At 34.1% G+C, this 19,780-nt stretch overlaps 4 protein-coding genes across 5 annotated transcripts; all 4 read left to right on the top strand.

Annotated features, from left to right (window-relative positions):
• The first annotated feature begins 3,091 nt into the window (after positions 1 to 3,091).
• LOC111399751 (alpha-soluble NSF attachment protein-like) lies at positions 3,092 to 6,980 on the top strand. 2 transcript variants are annotated; one of them, XM_023027221.1, is made up of 10 exons: positions 3,092 to 3,465; positions 4,144 to 4,193; positions 4,267 to 4,339; positions 4,483 to 4,562; positions 4,995 to 5,146; positions 5,527 to 5,686; positions 5,771 to 5,818; positions 6,062 to 6,142; positions 6,258 to 6,347; positions 6,645 to 6,736. In XM_023027221.1, exons 1-9 carry the CDS (start codon positions 3,321 to 3,323, stop codon positions 6,327 to 6,329), a joined length of 861 nt encoding a protein of 286 aa, XP_022882989.1. In that variant the 5' UTR covers positions 3,092 to 3,320; the 3' UTR covers positions 6,330 to 6,347; positions 6,645 to 6,736. The 2 variants fall into 2 exon arrangements, with proteins under 2 accessions (XP_022882989.1, XP_022882987.1); XM_023027219.1 differs by lacking the exon at positions 6,258 to 6,347 and having other exon boundaries at positions 3,095 to 3,465; positions 6,645 to 6,980.
• Positions 6,981 to 7,984: 1,004 nt separating this feature from the next.
• On the top strand, positions 7,985 to 14,578 carry LOC111399984 (D-alanine--D-alanine ligase-like). Its single transcript, XM_023027463.1, has 11 exons — positions 7,985 to 8,499; positions 8,827 to 8,898; positions 9,965 to 10,008; positions 10,087 to 10,198; positions 10,305 to 10,376; positions 10,847 to 10,909; positions 11,889 to 11,966; positions 12,041 to 12,160; positions 12,454 to 12,573; positions 13,933 to 14,019; positions 14,504 to 14,578. Exons 1-11 carry the CDS (start codon positions 8,161 to 8,163, stop codon positions 14,576 to 14,578), a joined length of 1,182 nt encoding a protein of 393 aa, XP_022883231.1. The 5' UTR covers positions 7,985 to 8,160.
• Positions 14,579 to 14,686: 108 nt separating this feature from the next.
• On the top strand, positions 14,687 to 16,757 carry LOC111399983 (alpha-soluble NSF attachment protein-like). The gene is made up of 6 exons (XM_023027462.1): positions 14,687 to 14,728; positions 14,920 to 15,071; positions 15,452 to 15,611; positions 15,696 to 15,743; positions 15,987 to 16,067; positions 16,570 to 16,757. The coding sequence occupies exons 1-6, from the start codon at positions 14,687 to 14,689 to the stop codon at positions 16,648 to 16,650; spliced, it is 564 nt and encodes a 187-aa protein (XP_022883230.1). The 3' UTR covers positions 16,651 to 16,757.
• A 1,198-nt stretch (positions 16,758 to 17,955) lies between these two features.
• LOC111399982 lies at positions 17,956 to 19,477 on the top strand. Its single transcript, XM_023027460.1, has 3 exons — positions 17,956 to 18,448; positions 18,775 to 18,846; positions 19,361 to 19,477. Exons 1-3 carry the CDS (start codon positions 18,110 to 18,112, stop codon positions 19,475 to 19,477), a joined length of 528 nt encoding a protein of 175 aa, XP_022883228.1. The 5' UTR covers positions 17,956 to 18,109.
• Positions 19,478 to 19,780: the final 303 nt, after the last annotated feature.

Below are 19,780 nucleotides of genomic sequence, written 5' to 3'. Positions count from 1 at the left end.
AGGGCTGAAGGATCAAAAGTCATCTCTGTAAAAAAGAACAAGTCATTAGAACGAGCACAATTATAAGTTCAAGGACAGATCAGTAAAGAGGAAGGCAAAAAGACCCTACCCTCAGTGCCTTTCACATCGGCGAGATCGAGAACGTCATCCCCGAGGATGTCATCTATATCATATACAAGAGGCTCAAGGTTCTCTAACATTACCCTATGCCTCTCTAAAGATTCAAAATAGGCCTGGCCTTCACAAAATCGAGGAGTGTCGGGCAAAACCCACCTAGGGCTAAAAGGGAGGTCGCTATCCTGAGGTATAACATAAAACCACTTTTCTTTCCAACCTTTTAAAGAGCTAGGCATCCTCGGTAATCTAAATCCTCCTCGGGATGAAAGGTAAGCAAAGCAAGTATATTGAGGAAGCTGTTTCAGGTCGAACACCATCCTACAGAGATCGACGTATGGGTTAATTCCTAGGAATCTACAGGCTATAAAGAAATAGGTAAGCATCCTCCACCCATTTGGCACGAGCTGTCCAGGGCTCATATTATGCTCGACCAATAAGGCCACAAAAAAGGGATGCAGAGGCCATCGAAATCCCCCCTTTAGTGAGTCCCTAAAAATCACGAACTCTCCATCCCGAGCAAAGGCCATCCTATCCTCTACCCCTGGTGTCCTAACGTCGCATTTGGGCATGAGCCCATGCTCCCTAGCCGTCGATATTGCTAGATGTTCTTTAAATTTACAGGGGACCTCGGGATACCTAAAAGGGGTCGGGATACTTTGTGCCCGAGGTTGGGCATTAATTAGGACAGCCATAGGTATAATTGAACAACCTATGTCCTCGGGAGTACTCCTCGAGGATGATGAGGATGAAGTGTCGCTACTGCTACTACTAGACATCCTGACCTAGGTAAAAAATACCTAAAGAATAACTTAAAAACTCGAGGTCTTACCTTAAAGTCGACGTCTAAAAACTCAAAGTCCGATCCCGACGATTAGCGAGAGAAGTTTACTGAGAGTAAAAAGTGAAAAATGAAAATGAGGGGAGGGTATTTATAGGTAACAGGAGCAAGAAGCCCAAAAGTCACAACCCCGACCGTTAGATCTGGACACGTGTCCCACATCTAACCTTACCAGTTTTTACCGCCTTTTCCATTTCTAGGGCTGACGTCAGTACACGTCAGCCTTCTGATCAAGCACAGGTGTTCAGAAATCCCCGAGCTAAAACTCGAGCTTTTATTTCTAGTCTCTTTGCATCATATCCTCGAGCATATTTTCGAGCATATATGCACGGGGGCCTATGATGGTGACATTTTTCCAATATCCCCGATCAATTATCCCGAGAACTAGTTTTGATAAAGTTGTAAATTCATATGCGATGTCCTCGAGCATGTTCATCCTCGAGACACTGTGCCCGACCACAACTCCATGCTACTTCACATATTGCAACCATATGTCCTCGGGCATAGTCCTCGAGAATGTGCTCTCCCTCGCTACTGACGATTGTTATCCCTTTAGAATTCCTACGCAATTAGGAATCTTAACTCCCAGAAGAATCCTATCTCACGTATAATTCTGGAATTCAACCAACTCCTTAACCATTCAGGACTCCAACAGATGATGACATCCAGCTAGTTGAGTCCAATTAGGAGAAGGTCACTTGCCACTATAAATACAGAACCTTGAACCATTATTTAGGTACGTTTTCTCATTGTTCTTCAACACATAGCCTCACGCATATATTTCCCCTTTCTGACTTAAGTATCGGAGGGGCGACGAGAACACACCTCGTTGCCTTTGTTTCAGGTATCGGAAGATCACGTTCGTGCTCCTTATCAGTCATCAAGCTCGAAAAATCTGCAGGTACGATTTTTGGTAGCATCATATTGTAACCAGTAATGTATTGAATATGACATGTTGTCTAACTCTAATATGTTATCACAAATTATACCTGACAAAAAATTAACCTAAATTAAATATCAATCATAATATATAGATGTCATCCACATTAACCTAACATCCATCATTCGTAGTATTAAAAAGGTGAAAATTTCATCCACATGTACGTAATGACCAACAATCGAATCACATACTAGTCACAAATTATACAAGGTCACAATCACGAAGATACAATTTGTATGTCATAATTATAACTTTAATCTCAAATTACACGTTTTTATATGTCACAAATTATTTACAGTCACAACTTACCAAATTAATTTGTTATAACTTATTTATATATCACAATTGTCAAATTAATGGATCATAATTTATTTATTTGTTTCACAAACACAAATTATAGGTCATAATTACAAATTTAGTCACAAAATCGTATTTTTTTACGTTACATTATTTATTGGTTACAAGTTACTCATTCGTCAATATTTTTTAACAATAAAAAGATAACAGATTGAAAAACCGCAAATTTCATTATATCCTTAGAATTAAATTAAACCAATAAACCCCACATAGGAGGGGGAAAAATGTTCCGAACATTTAAAATATTAATCCTCAGAAATGATCTGCAAATGAGGCCTCCATACTCTGACTCTCCCTTTCCTCCATTCCCGACGTGACGACTTTTTCTCCGAATGACTTTCCGGAACAAAATTTGGTTCGCCAGAGCTGCATTTCTTGGGAGACTTCTTGAGCTAGTTGAGGGTTTTTTTCTTCTCTGCAGGCAAAGAAGATGCTGGTGTTAAGAAATAAATGCTCCCTCTCTTCAGCTCCAACTCTGACGATAGGCTCAAAATCCGGTGTGGAACACCTTGACAGCTTGGCTTACTCAATACACCTTGACAGATTGGGAGTGGGGTTGGGGGAGGGTGAGCGTGGGGTGAGGTTAGATTATGATTTTATTAAATCTAATTATTAAAATTTAATTATCACCCAATTTTTGAAATGAAATTTAAACTTTTTTTTTTTTGAAAAATTAGTCTTTAAATATAGGTTTTTAGGTAATTTTCCCATAAAATTATGAGATGATGCAACTAACCACTGGACGTGTTAGGCCCATTTATCATCATAGCCCAATGAACTGAATTTGACATCACAGCCCAAGAGGGATCAGCTCGTATCTTTTAGCTATCGCGACTGTATATGATCAGAATCCTTGAAAGTTGAATCGGATAAAACTGGATGAACGTAAGACGATAACGAATATTCCTTCACCACCAAACGAAGTCAGTTAAAACTCAAAAGATTATCTTCCGCACGCCTTCAGTTTTTACTTTTCTTCTTCACATTTTTTCAAACACTTGACCTGCAAGAAGACCAAAATGCTGAAAACTCCAATTCAGTAATTCGACAATCCGATCAAAAAACAGTATGGGAGATCAGATGGTGAAAGGCGAGGAATTCGAGAGAAAAGCTGAGAAGAAGATTACTGGTTGGGGTTTATTTAGTTCTAAGCACGAGGATGCTGCTGATCTCTACCAAAAAGCTGCCAATTCCTTTAAACTCGCCAAATCATGTGAGCAGCGAGCCTTTCGATTTATTATTCGATGATTTTTATCCTTTTTTGAGCATCGGGGTTATCCTAAAATCTTAACTTTGTTAAGGGGACTAGCTCATACTTTAGCTATTAGAATTCGACTGCTGGTATGAGCTTTCTCGTTTGAGATTTTGGGCCCTTATTCTTTGGTTATATCTTTGGTCAATGTTTTCATCTTTAACCCCCTTTGGGATTTTATTTTGAACAAACTTTATTTTTTGTTACCATACATAATTTCGTTTTTATGTTTCTTTATGCATGACATTTTTATAATTGACTTTTTACAGTGTTAGTAAGGAAATTGCAATTTATGTTTCTACTATTTTTCAGTGTTATTGAGTGCCTTTGATTTTGAAGAGTATTTGAAAATCTGGATTAGTAATATAGAATGCTTAGGCTATTCCTTGGCTGCTGAGGCATCTCAGAATGGAGTTTTAGGCGACTAATAAATTGGCAGGAGGGGAGGGAACAAATGGACTCGTTGAGCAAAGAACTTATCTTTATAATGGTTTTTTTCACTTTTTAAACGGTGAAAGTGCATTGATGCTGTACTATCCATGAACTATTGATTAGCAATTGGAATTTAGTACTTACCAGTTGTGTTGAAATTCTTTTTCAAGTCTTAGAATACTAATTTAGTACTTTGGTGTTTCTCAGGGGATAGAGCTGCAATGGTCTATATTAAATTGGCTAACTGTAATTTGAAGGTTGGTGATTTGGCCTTTTTATGGCTGTAACAGAGTTTTGCATGTGATATCAATAACTTGAAATTTTTTGCAGTTGGGTAGCAAGCATGAAGCAGCGAGTGCTTACGTGGATGCTGCAAATTGCTATAAGAAAACGTCCCCCAAACGTGTGTATTATACTCATGTGATTGTGATGTATATAGCAGCTATGAGTTTTGTACCAAAAGTATTGAGAAATGACTTGAAACATATTATTTATACGTGCTTAGAAGTTGCTGATGGAATGTATTGTTTTATTGGGGTTTTGCAGAGGCTATATCATGTTTAGATCAGGCTGTGACTATATTTTTGGAAATCAGCAGACTCAACATGGCTGCACGGTATTGCAAGGTACCGTCTGCAGACTATCATATTTCCTTTCATGAAAACTTATATTGAAGTACAGAGGGGAACATTGGACCTTACATCTTGTCTTACATAAGAAACGAGTAGATAAAATTGTGAACAATGCTAGAAGCATTATTAAGAAAGACAAATTTCTAGAAGTTACTTACATCTAGTCTTACATAAGAAACGAGTAGATAAAATTATGAACAATACAAGAAGCAGTATTAAGAAAGGCAAATTTCTAGTAGTTAAAATTACCTTAAACATTGAAAGAAAAGCATAATATATATTGAACATAAGGTTTGTTAAGTCATTTATTTATCCCGCTTGTCAATGTCCTTGTGCAATTCTTGAGAATGATTTGCATGTAAGCTTTTCATGGAAAGTTTATGAACCTTTAAACCGGCACCTGACTTGAGTTTAATGCTTATCTAGGACATTGGCGAATTGTACGAGCAGCAAGAGAACTTTGACCAAGCAGTTGTGTATTTCGAGCGCTCTGCAGACCTTTTTCAGACTGAGGAAGTGACAACATCTGCAAATCAGTGCAGGCTGAAAGTTGCACAATTTTCTGCTCAGTCAGGGAAGTAAGTGATCTCAACTGATTCTCTATGTCATTTTTTGTATTTTCATTTGTGGTTTGTTTCCCCAATACTTTGAATTTGAGCTTGCTACAATTCTTCTGTTGGATTGATCAAAATTGGAAAGATAAATTGTATGTTCATTGAGAAGTTCCATGCATTAAATAGAACAAAATATGAAAACAGATTGACTAGGATGTGGCTTTTGGTAATCGTTGTGCCTGCCGAACTCTAGGTGATTTGAATTCATGAGCATACTTGATTTTAAGTGATTATAAGTTGTGGATGTGGATAAAAAGTAGGTTTGATCAACTTAAATCATAGTTTAAGCTTTGCCAAACATGTACCTATCTATGTGCAATAAGCAAATTCTTTTTGATTTTCAGATATCCTAAGGCAATCGAAATATATGAAGAAATAGCACGGCACTCTCTAAATAATAATTTATTGAAGTATGGAGCTAGAGGCCATCTTCTTAATGCTGGAATTTGCCAACTATGTAAAGGAGACGTTGTTGCAATAACCAATGCATTGGAAAAATATCAGGTCAAACATCCTTATATTATCGCCGTTGTTAATTTTTCTTCTATAGTGCTATTGGGAGTTAACAAATTTCTATTGCTTGTATAGGACATGGATCCTACGTTCTCAAGGACACGGGAGTACAAACTCTTAGCTGTGAGTGTTCATTTGATGTTTTAATGCATATATTTTACACGATCCTGTGCTTTATATATTTAGTCTCCGTTTGACTAACTTATAAATGGTCAAACTAACCACTCATTTTCAATGGACTCGCAAGTATTATCAACTTACCTACCGCTCATTCCTATCTACTTATAAATTAAACAGTTTACAAATTCTTTCCTAAATGGAGGCTTTATCTTTGATGTAATAAATTTCGAAACCTCTATTTGTTAGGATTTGGCTGCTGCAGTTGACGAGGAAGATGTTGCAAAATTCACAGCTGCTGTGAAGGAGTTCGATTCTATAAGCCGGCTGGTAAATTATTTTTCGATTTAATCTTTATTTTTTCGAGTACTTCCTATTTTTTATTTCAAATATTATGCATCTTTTAGATAAACATTTCAACCACAAATATTTTTTTCTTTGGAAGATCAACCAAATCAATGAAATCTATTGCACATTGAAGGACGAGGCATCACAAAAATGGGATCTTGAATCTTAAATTAACCTCCAAATCAAAGTAAGAGTATGCTTCAAATGTGGTCCGTAGAAGTGGGCTTAGGGTGGATTCTGTGTAAATTGCATTAGTGTCATGGGCTATAGTTCTTAGGTAAAGTGGTTGCAATATCCTACATGACACACAGAGTAAAAGAGGAAGATGAAGAACAAAATACAAAGAAACTGGGGTGAAGATTTTAAGATGTATAAAACGGAACTTTTTATTGTTACTATTTTGTAAAATTAACTCAACTGTGAACTTGTACTTGATGTCTTCTATTGTTGAATGGCACAATGCTCATTTCCTAGTGTCTTCTAGGATGCTTGGAGGACGACTCTTCTCTTGCGAGTAAAGGAAACGCTGAAAGCTAAAGAACTTGAAGAGGATGATCTGACGTGATAGAAGTGTTGATATTCGGCACTTTTTCCTTTTTAAATACAAAATAACATATCAAGGAACTTATTAATATCATAATCATTGTTATTATTATCGTTATTATTTTGGAACTTATAGAGTTCTGTGTTTTTTTATTTTTTCCTTCTACCTCGTTAGCTTTGAAGGCATTCATAAACTTCATAAGATATGTATAGTACTTGAAGATTTTCATTTGAATAATGAACTTCTTTCTATTAATAATTATTATATTTTGTTGCATGTAATGTGCGCCCGTTTGATGTCAATTCTTGCCAATTTTTTCTACCGAAACTCATTTTTCTACAGGAACTTTGCAGAAGACAACATTAACACTGACGAAACCGTCAAAAATGTCTGCAGACAACATCAGGCCCTTGAGATTGTCTGACCAATTTGCCTCTAGTGAAATAATAAAATTCCAATTGAATGGCGGGAAATGGAAAGAATGAAATTTCAACTAAAGGGCAATAACAGAAAGAAAAAAATTCGAAATTCAAACAACTGTAAAAAACGTAGGTGGCTTTAATTATTGTCAGGGAATTTGGCTTATTATTCATGATGGGGCTCACAATGGTTGACAAAAATTGGAAAGAATTGGAAAAAAAAAATGAGAAAAAATGGGGGCCAAACACACGCAATGATTAATTAATTATCAAATTAAATAAAATTAAGGCTTTCATACTTTTATTTATTTTTTAAATTTTGGTATTAAATAATGCCCGGAAGTTTTGGCCTTCTTATGCTCTTCTATTATATAATTTGAAATGGTGCTATATTCGTCACTACCCTTGTCCCATTAAAAAGAAAAAAAAAAAAGGAGAAAGAAAAAAGATTCCAATAACCTTAATTTTATAAACTTATATATTTGTTGCTTCTCCTTGCACTTGTTTCCAAACTCATTTTACTCATTTTCTGAATTTTATTATTTTATTAATTAATTAATTTTTATTTTTATTTTTTTTTGGGAAAATTGCAGTTAAGCTGCTGTTTGACATTCATTAAAAGATTTTTTTTGAGGAAAAAAAAAGTTTTATAATAATAATTTTTTGAAAAATATGAGGTTAATAAATAGAATTTTTTTTTAGTTTATATGCACAATATTTTCCTGTAAAAATGTGTATTTAAAAATAAGTTTAAGAAAAAATAATTTTTATTTTAATAGTTGGGAAACAGGGCCTAAATATTTTTGTTCAAAAATATTATTATAAGTAGTCCAGAATAAATGCTTATGCATAACATTCGACTAATCAAAACAAAAAAAATACAAGCACCAATGGACACAAACAAAGACGCACCCCCACTCCCACGCCAGCGCCTGCCGTCCCAACCTCCATTTTCGTCTTCTTTATAACTCTCCAATCACTCTCTCCATAAACACACAGTTTCACACAAAAACACGCACTAACACTTCTTCAATGCAATGGCTTCTTCTTCTTCAGTCGCGTTGAATTCCAAAATTTATTACAATCGGATAACACACTCGGTGCCGGACAAAATTCCGTTGTCTTTTTCTCGACATATTTCTGTGAGCTTCCTCGAAAGCTTTACAAGGAGAGTTTTTTCGAACGAACTTAGGTGTCGTGGAGTTGGAGTTGTGAAAGCATCATCCACTGGAATAATTGAGCCAAAGGTGGTGGATGATCGAACCAACGTCGGAGAAAAAGGTATGGTTTTGAGAGTCGGGCTCATATGCGGTGGCCCTTCTGCTGAACGTGGAATCTCTCTCAACTCAGCTCGATCAGTCCTCGATCACATTCAGGTACCACTAAAGGCACTGGTTTGGCTAATCTTAAAAGCTCCACTTTTAAGTAAATCAACTTAAAAGTAAAAAAAGTAAGTTCTCAAATAAACAGTGCTTCTATCTGTGTTCAAAATAAGTAAGTTACTGGAGTTAGATTTGAAAGAAAGAAACTTTTTTAACTTCAGTAACTGGGGAAAGTTATTTAAATGAAATTGCCAGATAAAAAGTTACTTAATTTGACTGTGAAATTGACGTGACTTTTTGGGATGAAACTGAGTTGACTTTTTTCTACATTTTATTATTATAATAATTGTGATTGTTATTTATATGTTTTGGTTTGGACAGGGGGATGATTTGCAAGTAAGCTGTTATTACTTTGACTGCAACCTTAAAGCATATGCAATATCGTCTGCTCAGGTTTGTAAAGATAATTTTTCTTCTTTTTCTTTATAGTAGTTTCCAGATTTTTCACCTTTCGTATGCAGTTGAAATTCATAATAGAAGCACCCATCATTGCTTTTCTAATCTACATTGAAGCTTGATAAATAAATAAATAAATAAATAAATAAATAAAAAGATTAAATTTCCAAGAGTAGAAGTGTTTTAGACTTCAAACAAGATTCATTTTAGCTGTTATTTCGTCTTGAAATCCAGTTGAACTCATGTACCTTGAGTTCCTTTCATTGATATACATCATTGCATAAAATTATTGACAAAGAGATTTTGTTTCTCAAATCAACACAAGTTGCAAACAATATGTTTAGTTTATTATAGTTGTTATGTGAATTGTGTTTTATGCACATCATCCTTTCTGTTTCAGATTTAGTCCACTGTTAAGGACATTTTTAATCTTTTCACCTTACTCTTAAGTTTTGGAATTTCAGTCTCTAATATTTATTTTTGTTACCGACATTCTATTCTTTATAGGCTTATTCTGATCCTCCTTTGCCAATGAGAAAGGATCAACTGACTAAACCACATAACAACTATTGTCTATACATAATAGTTTTGCACACTTTATTGAGTGTGATTGAATATTCATGATTATCCTTCGTTCGGGGCTACCTGTTAACTAGTTTTTTCGACAATGACGAAAATATTCATTGGACTTGATCCTCTGAAATCTCCATGACATCCTTTCTGTATCATGAACTGGGTTAGATTTTTTCATTGTAGCTATCTGGAAGAGTTGAATGAAGAAAATAGCAGTTTTATTATCAAACTTTAACCTGATTATACCATGAAAATATAGATTTATATCACATGTCCTTTCTTGATACCTCACTGTCATTATATGTACTTTGTCATTACAGCACTGTCATAGTGTTAGACATTTCGCAACTATCTCATTAAGTTGGAGCCTCTGTTGTTACTACTTAGAATCTAGATATTAGGCAAAATGGTACTGGTTGCCTGTGCCTTTAATTTGATAATATACTTTTTATGAGCTCTTATATGAGTTTCCTTGTTAATCTTCTCATAGGTCTACTCGAACACTCCTGCAGACTTTGATTTCAAACTTGAAACGTAAGCTTTTATGTATTGACATTTTATCCATTGTCTGTGAGTAATTATTTCTACCAATTTAAATTATTACATTTGCAGCCTTGCCCAAGGTTTTCAGTCACTATCTGACTTTGTTGAACACCTGTCCACCTCTGTGGACATAGTTTTTCCCGTTATACATGGCCGTTTCGGTGAAGATGGTGGCATTCAAGTGAGACTAATATGAAATGCTTGGAATTCTTAACATTCTGGTAATTATTTTAGCTTGGGAGATAATAGTAAATTTATATTAGCTTTTTTCATGATGATATCTTCAGGAAATATTGGAAAAGGCAAACATTCCATTTGTTGGGACCCAGTCAAGTGAATGCCGCAAAGCTTTTGATAAAGTAATTTTTTTTATTTTTGTATCACTCTATCTAATTTGTTTGAGTTTGGACGTAATGTTAATAAGAATATTAGGAAAGCCAGATTCATAAAATTGGTTGACTAAAGATGCAGTATGCTTGCTGACTGAGCTCTTTCTTTTGATAATGGCTGTCAATTCAATTTTTTCAATTGCCGATACATAGTGAGCTATAACTTCTTGATAGTTAACATGAATTGTGTTGTTAGACAACTTAATCAGCATCACGGAGAAAAATATATCGAAATATAGTGTCATTTGATGAAGTGTAGAATTATGTGATTAAATACAGCATGATAACTAATTAGAATCATGGAAGTGTGGATGAGTGGATCCCAAATCTGTAGACGAATTATCTCCATAAAATAGTCGGGTGTATCTGTGGTATGCATGTGATATTATCCTCTCATTGAGCATCTGATGCTGACATCTGCTTTACTTTGATATTTGCAGTATGATGCCTCTTTGGAACTTGACAAGCTAGGATTTGTGACTGTACCCAGTTTCCCAGTGCAGGTGTTCTTATTCATTTCTGCTTATCATGCTGTGTGCTTTTAAAACATTATTTCATTTTAATGGGTTCCATCCTTGCATAAAATGCATGCTCTGACATTGTCATACAAATCATATGTTATTTCCCATGTCTCTCCCTCTATATTCGTCGTGGTCAATGTTAAACATTCTAATGTGTTTTGGTTTTTTGTGTTAGCTGTTTCTTCTATTATTCTATATTCTTCGTGACACATTTATCAGGCAGAATTCTGTTGCCCATTTATACTGCTAGCTTTCCAGAAATTCAAAAATATCATTGCGACTTATATTTCTCTCCTTAGTCCTTAGATGCTTACATCCTCATAAGATGTTACTTCTTGTGTTAGTTTCTTTTGCATGACTTACTGTGTTTGCTTTACATTTATTGTCTTCTTTCTGCTGTAGTGTATGACGTGAATTCATATTATTTGATTGTTTCAGTTTTAATACTGGAATGATTTGCTCTTGTTCATTGCTTTACATTTCAAATTGAGAAGTGTTGGAGATCTAAAGTTCAATTTCTTTAGTATATTATATAAATGCGTGAATGTTTTTGCTTTAGCTGGATCAAAATCCCAAACGATTTTTATGTTTTCTTGTTACAATTATGTCAAAACCCCAGCCTCTTATATCTTCCTTTCTTGAACCTCATTATCCAAAAGCTAAAATTGTTACATGTATGGCAAATTTATTTATTTGAATTTAGTCTTCAACACACCTTGTCATGTGCAAGCTGGATTCCTTTTTCATCAAAGTCTTGACACGTCACAGGTGCACAAATTAATGGTTGGTGGCAAGACTTGAAATAAAACCTTTGCCTGAGCTAATACGTTGAACCATCTCAAAGCTTAAGCTTTTAGATGCAGTGGTTTAACATCCTTGAACTCAAAAATATCAATTTGGAAAAGTGCTTTTCTGTTCTTCAATTTTATTGCACTGTTGACATTTAGAAAATGACTTTCAGGGAAGTGAATTGGATGAAACTGAGCTAGCAATGTGGTTTACTAGAAATCATCTGGACACTGAGCTAGGAAAAGTTGTGGTAAGACTTATTTCTCACCTTGAAGAGGTCAGAATCACTGATGAACATGATATCACTCTAAGCTTGTTTGACAGTTTAGGCTTCATAAAAAAAAATGGCAGGTAAAGCCTACAAGAGCAGGATCAAGTATTGGAGTTTCAGTTGCTTATGGTGTTACTGATTCTCTTAGAAAGGCTAAAGAACTTATTTCAGAGGTAATTTCTTTCCATAAACTTTTCAGTTGGGCAGGGAACTCATTTTCTTAATTGTATAAATAAATCTGTTCTATGCCGCAAATTTTAAGAAACCACAATTATTGATAATTAATATAATATGGATGATAAGTGATAAAAATTTGAAATTGATAACTGAATGCTTGCTGGTGGAAACCTTGGCTAAAGGTTTCTTCTGGTTAACAATGTACAGAATTATCTTGTTAATCCTAAATTGAAATTGCTCGGTTTGGTAGATCTATCCCATCAACAAATGCTATTCATGGTTTTGGCAGGGAATTGATGATAAAGTCCTCATTGAAATTTTTCTCGAAGGAGGGAGTGAATTTACAGCCATAGTTCTTGACGTGGGATCTGGTTCTGATTGCCAACCTGTTGCTCTTTTGCCAACAGAGGTATACACTTCCATCTCTTTGCTTTGATGTGAATTATTGAGGCTACTTTCTGAACTGACAGTTGTGTTAAGATGTGTTTTCCGTCGGCTAACTGCCTCACAACTTCATATATTAGATGAGTGCTGAAAGTCAATTATAACTGGTGCCATCCCTTATGAGATAATGTGTAATTGCTGGAAATGGATAATAGAACTTGTATGTTCTCTTAGACTGAATTACAGATATGTGGTACATAACGATGATATGATTTCTTCATATTATTGTTTTCGTTTATAAATAATATACAGGTTGTATACAACTCCTTATCTAGTTCTTTCCTTGTGCCTCAATCAGTCAATTGTGCATTTCTTTTATGCATAATCAAGGTTATAATCATAGCTTCTTCTTCTTCTTCTTCTTCTTCTTCTTCTTCTTCTTCTTCTTCTTCTTCTTCTTCTTCTTCTTCTTCTTCTTCTTCTTCTTCTTCTTCTTCTTCTTCTTCTTCTTCTTCTTCTTCTTCTTCTTCTTCTTCTTCTTCTTCTTCTTCTTCTTCTTCTTCTTCTTCTTCTTCTTCTTCTTCTTCTTTGCAATATATCACCTGTCTTACAGTCAGTTTCAGTTATTTTTTCTATTATTTTACAATAAACTTCAAATCCGTGAGATCCTCATAGCTGTTGTATAACATTGATAATATTAGTTTAACGATTAACCATCACCACCATCCCAACGAAAAAAAAAAAAATAGCACCGAAAGCCAAATATTTCTTGGTGTCTATAGAGGGTATCTTAGCTCCACTTTTTGTCTCATCAATTTCTTCAGTGTTTAATATAATTACAAGGTGTCTCCAATTCTATCAGTGTAACTGTATACATTAATTTCATTTGTGTACTAAAGGTTATTTTTGTTCTCTAAAATCGGTCTTTTAATGAGTCAATTACAAGGCATGCTGATGTGATGTGTGATACTACTTAGTTTTAGATTGAAAGCGGGGTAATAAAAAAAAAAAAAAAAAGTAAAGATGGGTAAAAGATGGTTTGTCCATAGTGGTACAATTAAATCACTAATCTTGAAAAGTCAGCTGTTGATATAGGTCATTAATCTGGCAAGTTTACGCTAAAATGCTAAAATGTATCCTTGTGGAACGAGAGGTTAGGTATTGTTTTCTTAATTATATACGATTCACTATATTATCTCAAGACAGTGTCAAATTGGGCTAAAACCAAGTTTCAAAAGCGTTGTGTACATATGCTTTGAAGGTATAACTTCAATTGAATATCTGTTTTGAGGTCAAATGGATTTGTAATTTTATCTCGCACATTTTAGCTGCATATACTGGCCTCTTCTGGTTCAATCACCACGGATTTTGTTGTCTCGACTAGGTGGAACTTCAGTCTCATGGAAGTGTCGATCTAAGTGAAAAGGATGCTATATTCAATTATAGGCGGAAATATCTCCCAACCCAGCAGGTATAATAAATATATGAAATTATATTATAGACGTTTTTTGTTTGTCCCATCTGCATACATTTTGTGTTATCATAATTTTTGGATTGGATTTTAATGTATCCAAGGGATGCATCTCTCATATGTGTTTAAACTATGTCTTAACTGTAATACCACTGAAGAACAGCATAGATATTTTAGGGTTTCTTTTTTGTAAAGAATTCCTATTTGTTGCACTGAGTTCTATTTCAGGGACAAACATTACCAGAAAGTCTGAATATTGTAGAGGACTTGAATTAGCAATTGCATTTTCTTTTATGTATCTATTACCTAGGGTATGTTCCACTTTGCTTTTAAACAATAAAAGGCTGATCCATTCCAGTACCCTGAACTGGTGGAGACCTGAATACCCGAATGCTTATCTGTGGTGATTACATTTGAACCTGTCAGTAGACTTAACAAGTCTATTACATTAACATCAGTTTAAGTAACCATGAAAACTTTGCAGGTTGCTTACCACACTCCACCTCGATTCCCAGAAGATGTAATTAGAAATATTCGCGAAGGAGCTTCTTTTACATAAGAAACGAGTAGATAAAATTGTGAACAATGCTAGAAGCATTATTAAGAAAGACAAATTTCTAGAAGTTACTTACATCTAGTCTTACATAAGAAACGAGTAGATAAAATTATGAACAATACAAGAAGCAGTATTAAGAAAGGCAAATTTCTAGTAGTTAAAATTACCTTAAACATTGAAAGAAAAGCATAATATATATTGAACATAAGGTTTGTTAAGTCATTTATTTATCCCGCTTGTCAATGTCCTTGTGCAATTCTTGAGAATGATTTGCATGTAAGCTTTTCATGGAAAGTTTATGAACCTTTAAACCGGCACCTGACTTGAGTTTAATGCTTATCTAGGACATTGGCGAATTGTACGAGCAGCAAGAGAACTTTGACCAAGCAGTTGTGTATTTCGAGCGCTCTGCAGACCTTTTTCAGACTGAGGAAGTGACAACATCTGCAAATCAGTGCAGGCTGAAAGTTGCACAATTTTCTGCTCAGTCAGGGAAGTAAGTGATCTCAACTGATTCTCTATGTCATTTTTTGTATTTTCATTTGTGGTTTGTTTCCCCAATACTTTGAATTTGAGCTTGCTACAATTCTTCTGTTGGATTGATCAAAATTGGAAAGATAAATTGTATGTTCATTGAGAAGTTCCATGCATTAAATAGAACAAAATATGAAAACAGATTGACTAGGATGTGGCTTTTGGTAATCGTTGTGCCTGCCGAACTCTAGGTGATTTGAATTCATGAGCATACTTGATTTTAAGTGATTATAAGTTGTGGATGTGGATAAAAAGTAGGTTTGATCAACTTAAATCATAGTTTAAGCTTTGCCAAACATGTACCTATCTATGTGCAATAAGCAAATTCTTTTTGATTTTCAGATATCCTAAGGCAATCGAAATATATGAAGAAATAGCACGGCACTCTCTAAATAATAATTTATTGAAGTATGGAGCTAGAGGCCATCTTCTTAATGCTGGAATTTGCCAACTATGTAAAGGAGACGTTGTTGCAATAACCAATGCATTGGAAAAATATCAGGTCAAACATCCTTATATTATCGCCGTTGTTAATTTTTCTTCTATAGTGCTATTGGGAGTTAACAAATTTCTATTGCTTGTATAGGACATGGATCCTACGTTCTCAAGGACACGGGAGTACAAACTCTTAGCTGTGAGTGTTCATTTGATGTTTTAATGCATATATTTTACACGATCCTGTGCTTTATATATTTAGTCTCCGTTTGACTAACTTATAAATGGTCAAACTAACCACTCATTTTCAATGGACTCGCAAGTATTATCAACTTACCTACCGCTCATTCCTATCTACTTATAAATTAAACAGTTTACAAATTCTTTCCTAAATGGAGGCTTTATCTTTGATGTAATAAATTTCGAAACCTCTATTTGTTAGGATTTGGCTGCTGCAGTTGACGAGGAAGATGTTGCAAAATTCACAGCTGCTGTGAAGGAGTTCGATTCTATAAGCCGGCTGGTAAATTATTTTTCGATTTAATCTTTATTTTTTCGAGTACTTCCTATTTTTTATTTCAAATATTATGCATCTTTTAGATAAACATTTCAACCACAAATATTTTTTTCTTTGGAAGATCAACCAAATCAATGAAATCTATTGCACATTGAAGGACGAGGCATCACAAAAATGGGATCTTGAATCTTAAATTAACCTCCAAATCAAAGTAAGAGTATGCTTCAAATGTGGTCCGTAGAAGTGGGCTTAGGGTGGATTCTGTGTAAATTGCATTAGTGTCATGGGCTATAGTTCTTAGGTAAAGTGGTTGCAATATCCTACATGACACACAGAGTAAAAGAGGAAGATGAAGAACAAAAAACTAAGAAACTGGGGTGAAGATTTTAAGATGTATAAAACGGAACTTTTTATTGTTACTATTTTGTAAAATTAACTCAACTGTGAACTTGTACTTGATGTCTTCTATTGTTGAATGGCACAATGCTCATTTCCTAGTGTCTTCTAGGATGCTTGGAGGACGACTCTTCTCTTGCGAGTAAAGGAAACGCTGAAAGCTAAAGAACTTGAAGAGGATGATCTGACGTGATAGAAGTGTTGATATTCGGCACTTTTTCCTTTTTAAATACAAAATAACATATCAAGGAACTTATTAATATCATAATCATTGTTATTATTATCGTTATTATTTTGGAACTTATAGAGTTCTGTGTTTTTTTATTTTTTCCTTCTACCTCGTTAGCTTTGAAGGCATTCATAAACTTCATAAGATATGTATAGTACTTGAAGATTTTCATTTGAATAATGAACTTCTTTCTATTAATAATTATTATATTATGTTGCATGTAATGTGCGCCCGTTTGATGCCAATTCTTGCCAATTTTTTCTATCGAAACTCATTTTTCTACAGGAACTTTGCAGAAGACAGCATTAACACTGACGAAACCGTCAAAAATGTCTGCAGACAACATCAGGCCCTTGAGATTGTCTGACCAATTTGCCTCTAGTGAAATAATAAAATTCCAATTGAATGGCGGGAAGTGGAAAGAATGAAATTTCAACTAAAGAGCAATAACAGAAAGAAAAAAATTCGAAATTCAAACAACTGTAAAAAACGTAGGTGGCTTTAATTATTGTCAGGGAATTTGGCTTATTATTCATGATGGGGCTCACAATGGTTGACAAAAATTGGAAAGAATTGGAAAAAAAAAATGAGAAAAAATGGGGGCCAAACACACGCAATGATTAATTAATTATCAAATTAAATAAAATTAAGGCTTTCATACTTTTATTTATTTTTTAAATTTTGGTATTAAATAATGCCCGGAAGTTTTGGCCTTCTTATGCTCTTCTATTATATAATTTGAAATGGTGCTATATTCGTCACTACCCTTGTCCCATTAAAAAGAAAAAAAAAAAAGGAGAAAGAAAAAAGATTCCAATAACCTTAATTTTATAAACTTATATATTTGTTGCTTCTCCTTGCACTTGTTTCCAAACTCATTTTACTCATTTTCTGAATTTTATTATTTTATTAATTAATTAATTTTTATTTTTATTTTTTTTTGGGAAAATTGCAGTTAAGCTGCTGTTTGACATTCATTAAAAGATTTTTTTTGAGGAAAAAAAAAGTTTTATAATAATAATTTTTTGAAAAATATGAGGTTAATAAATAGAATTTTTTTTTAGTTTATATGCACAATATTTTCCTGTAAAAATGTGTATTTAAAAATAAGTTTAAGATAAAATAATTTTTATTTTAATAGTTGGGAAACAGGGCCTAAATATTTTTGTTCAAAAATATTATTATAAGTAGTCCAGAATAAGTGCTTATGCATAACATTCAATCATTATACAAATCAAAAAAAAAAAAAAAAAAAAAAAAAAATACAAGCACCAAATGGGACACAAACAAAGACGCAGCCCCACGCCCACCCCAGCGCCTGCCGTCCCAACCTCCATGTTCGTCTTCTTTATAACTCTCCAATCACTCTCTCCATAAACAAACACTTTCACACAAAAACACGCACTAACACTTCTTCAATTCAATGGCTTTTTCTTCTTCAGTCGCGTTGAATTCCAAAATTTATTACAATCGGATAACACACTCCGTGCCGGAGAAAATTCCGTTGTCTTTTTCTCGACATATTTCTGTGAGCTTCCTCGAAAGCTTTACAAGGAGAGTTTTTTCGAACGAACTTAGGTGTCGTGGAGTTGGAGTTGTGAAAGCATCATCCACTGGAATAATTGAGCCAAAGGTGGTGGATGATCGAACCAACGTCGGAGAAAAAGGTATGGTTTTGAGAGTCGGGCTCATATGCGGTGGCCCTTCTGCTGAACGTGGAATCTCTCTCAACTCAGCTCGATCAGTCCTCGATCACATTCAGGTACCACTAAAGGCACTGGTTTGGCTAATCTTAAAAGCTCCACTTTTAAGTAAATCAACTTAAAAGTAAAAAAGTAAGTTCTCAAATAAACAATGCTTCTATCTGTGTTCAAAATAAGTAAGTTACTGGAGTTAGATTTGAAAGAAAGAAACTTTTTTAACTTCAGTAACTGGGGAAAGTTATTTAAATGAAATTGCCAGATAAAAAGTTACTAAATTTGACTGTGAAATTGACGTCACTTTTTGGGATGAAACTGAGTTGACTTTTTTCTACATTTTATTATTATAATAATTGTGATTATTATTTATATGTTTTGGTTTGGACAGGGGGATGATTTGCAAGTAAGCTGTTATTACATTGACTGCAACCTTAAAGCATATGCAATATCGTCTGCTCAGGTTTGTAAAGATAATTTTTCTTCTTTTTCTTTATAGTAGTTTCCAGATTTTTCACCTTTCGTATGCAGTTGAAATTCATAATAGAAGCACCCATCATTGCTTTTCTAATCTACATTGAAGCTTGATAAATAAATAAATAAATAAATAAATAAATAAATAAAAAGATTAAATTTCCAAGAGTAGAAGTGTCTTTTAGACTTCAAACAAGATTCATTTTAGCTGTTATTTCGTCTTGAAATCCAGTTGAACTCATGTACCTTGAGTTCCTTTCATTGATATACATCATTGCATAAAATTATTGACAAAGAGATTTTGTTTCTCAAATCAACACAAGTTGCAAACAATATGTTTAGTTTATTATAGTTGTTATGTGAATTGTGTTTTATGCACATCATCCTTTCTGTTTCAGATTTAGTCCACTGTTAAGGACATTTTTAATCTTTTCACCTTACTTAAGTTTTGGAATTTCAGTCTCTAATATTTATTTTTGTTACCGACATTCTATTCTTTATAGGCTTATTCTGATCCTCCTTTGCCAATGAGAAAGGATCAACTGACTAAACCACATAACAACTATTGTCTATACATAATAGTTTTGCACACTTTATTGAGTGTGATTGAATATTCATGATTATCCTTCGTTCGGGGCTACCTGTTAACTAGTTTTTTCGACAATGACCAAAATATTCATTGGACTTGATCCTCTGAAATCTCCATGACATCCTTTCTGTATCATGAACTGGGTTAGATTTTTTCATTGTAGCTATCTGGAAGAGTTGAATGAAGAAAATAGCAGTTTTATTATCAAACTTTTACCTGATTATACCATGAAAATATAGATTTATATCACGTGTCCTTTCTTGATACCTCACTGTCATTATATGTACTTTGTCATTACAGCACTGTCATAGTGTTAGACATTTCGCAACTATCT

This window comes from Olea europaea, chromosome 9 (assembly GCF_002742605.1).
Source record: "Olea europaea var. sylvestris chromosome 9, O_europaea_v1, whole genome shotgun sequence".
Classification (NCBI taxonomy): Eukaryota; Viridiplantae; Streptophyta; class Magnoliopsida; order Lamiales; family Oleaceae; genus Olea; species Olea europaea.
The sequence above is the reverse complement of the archived record's forward strand: the minus strand, read 5'-3'. Positions and strand labels throughout refer to the sequence as shown.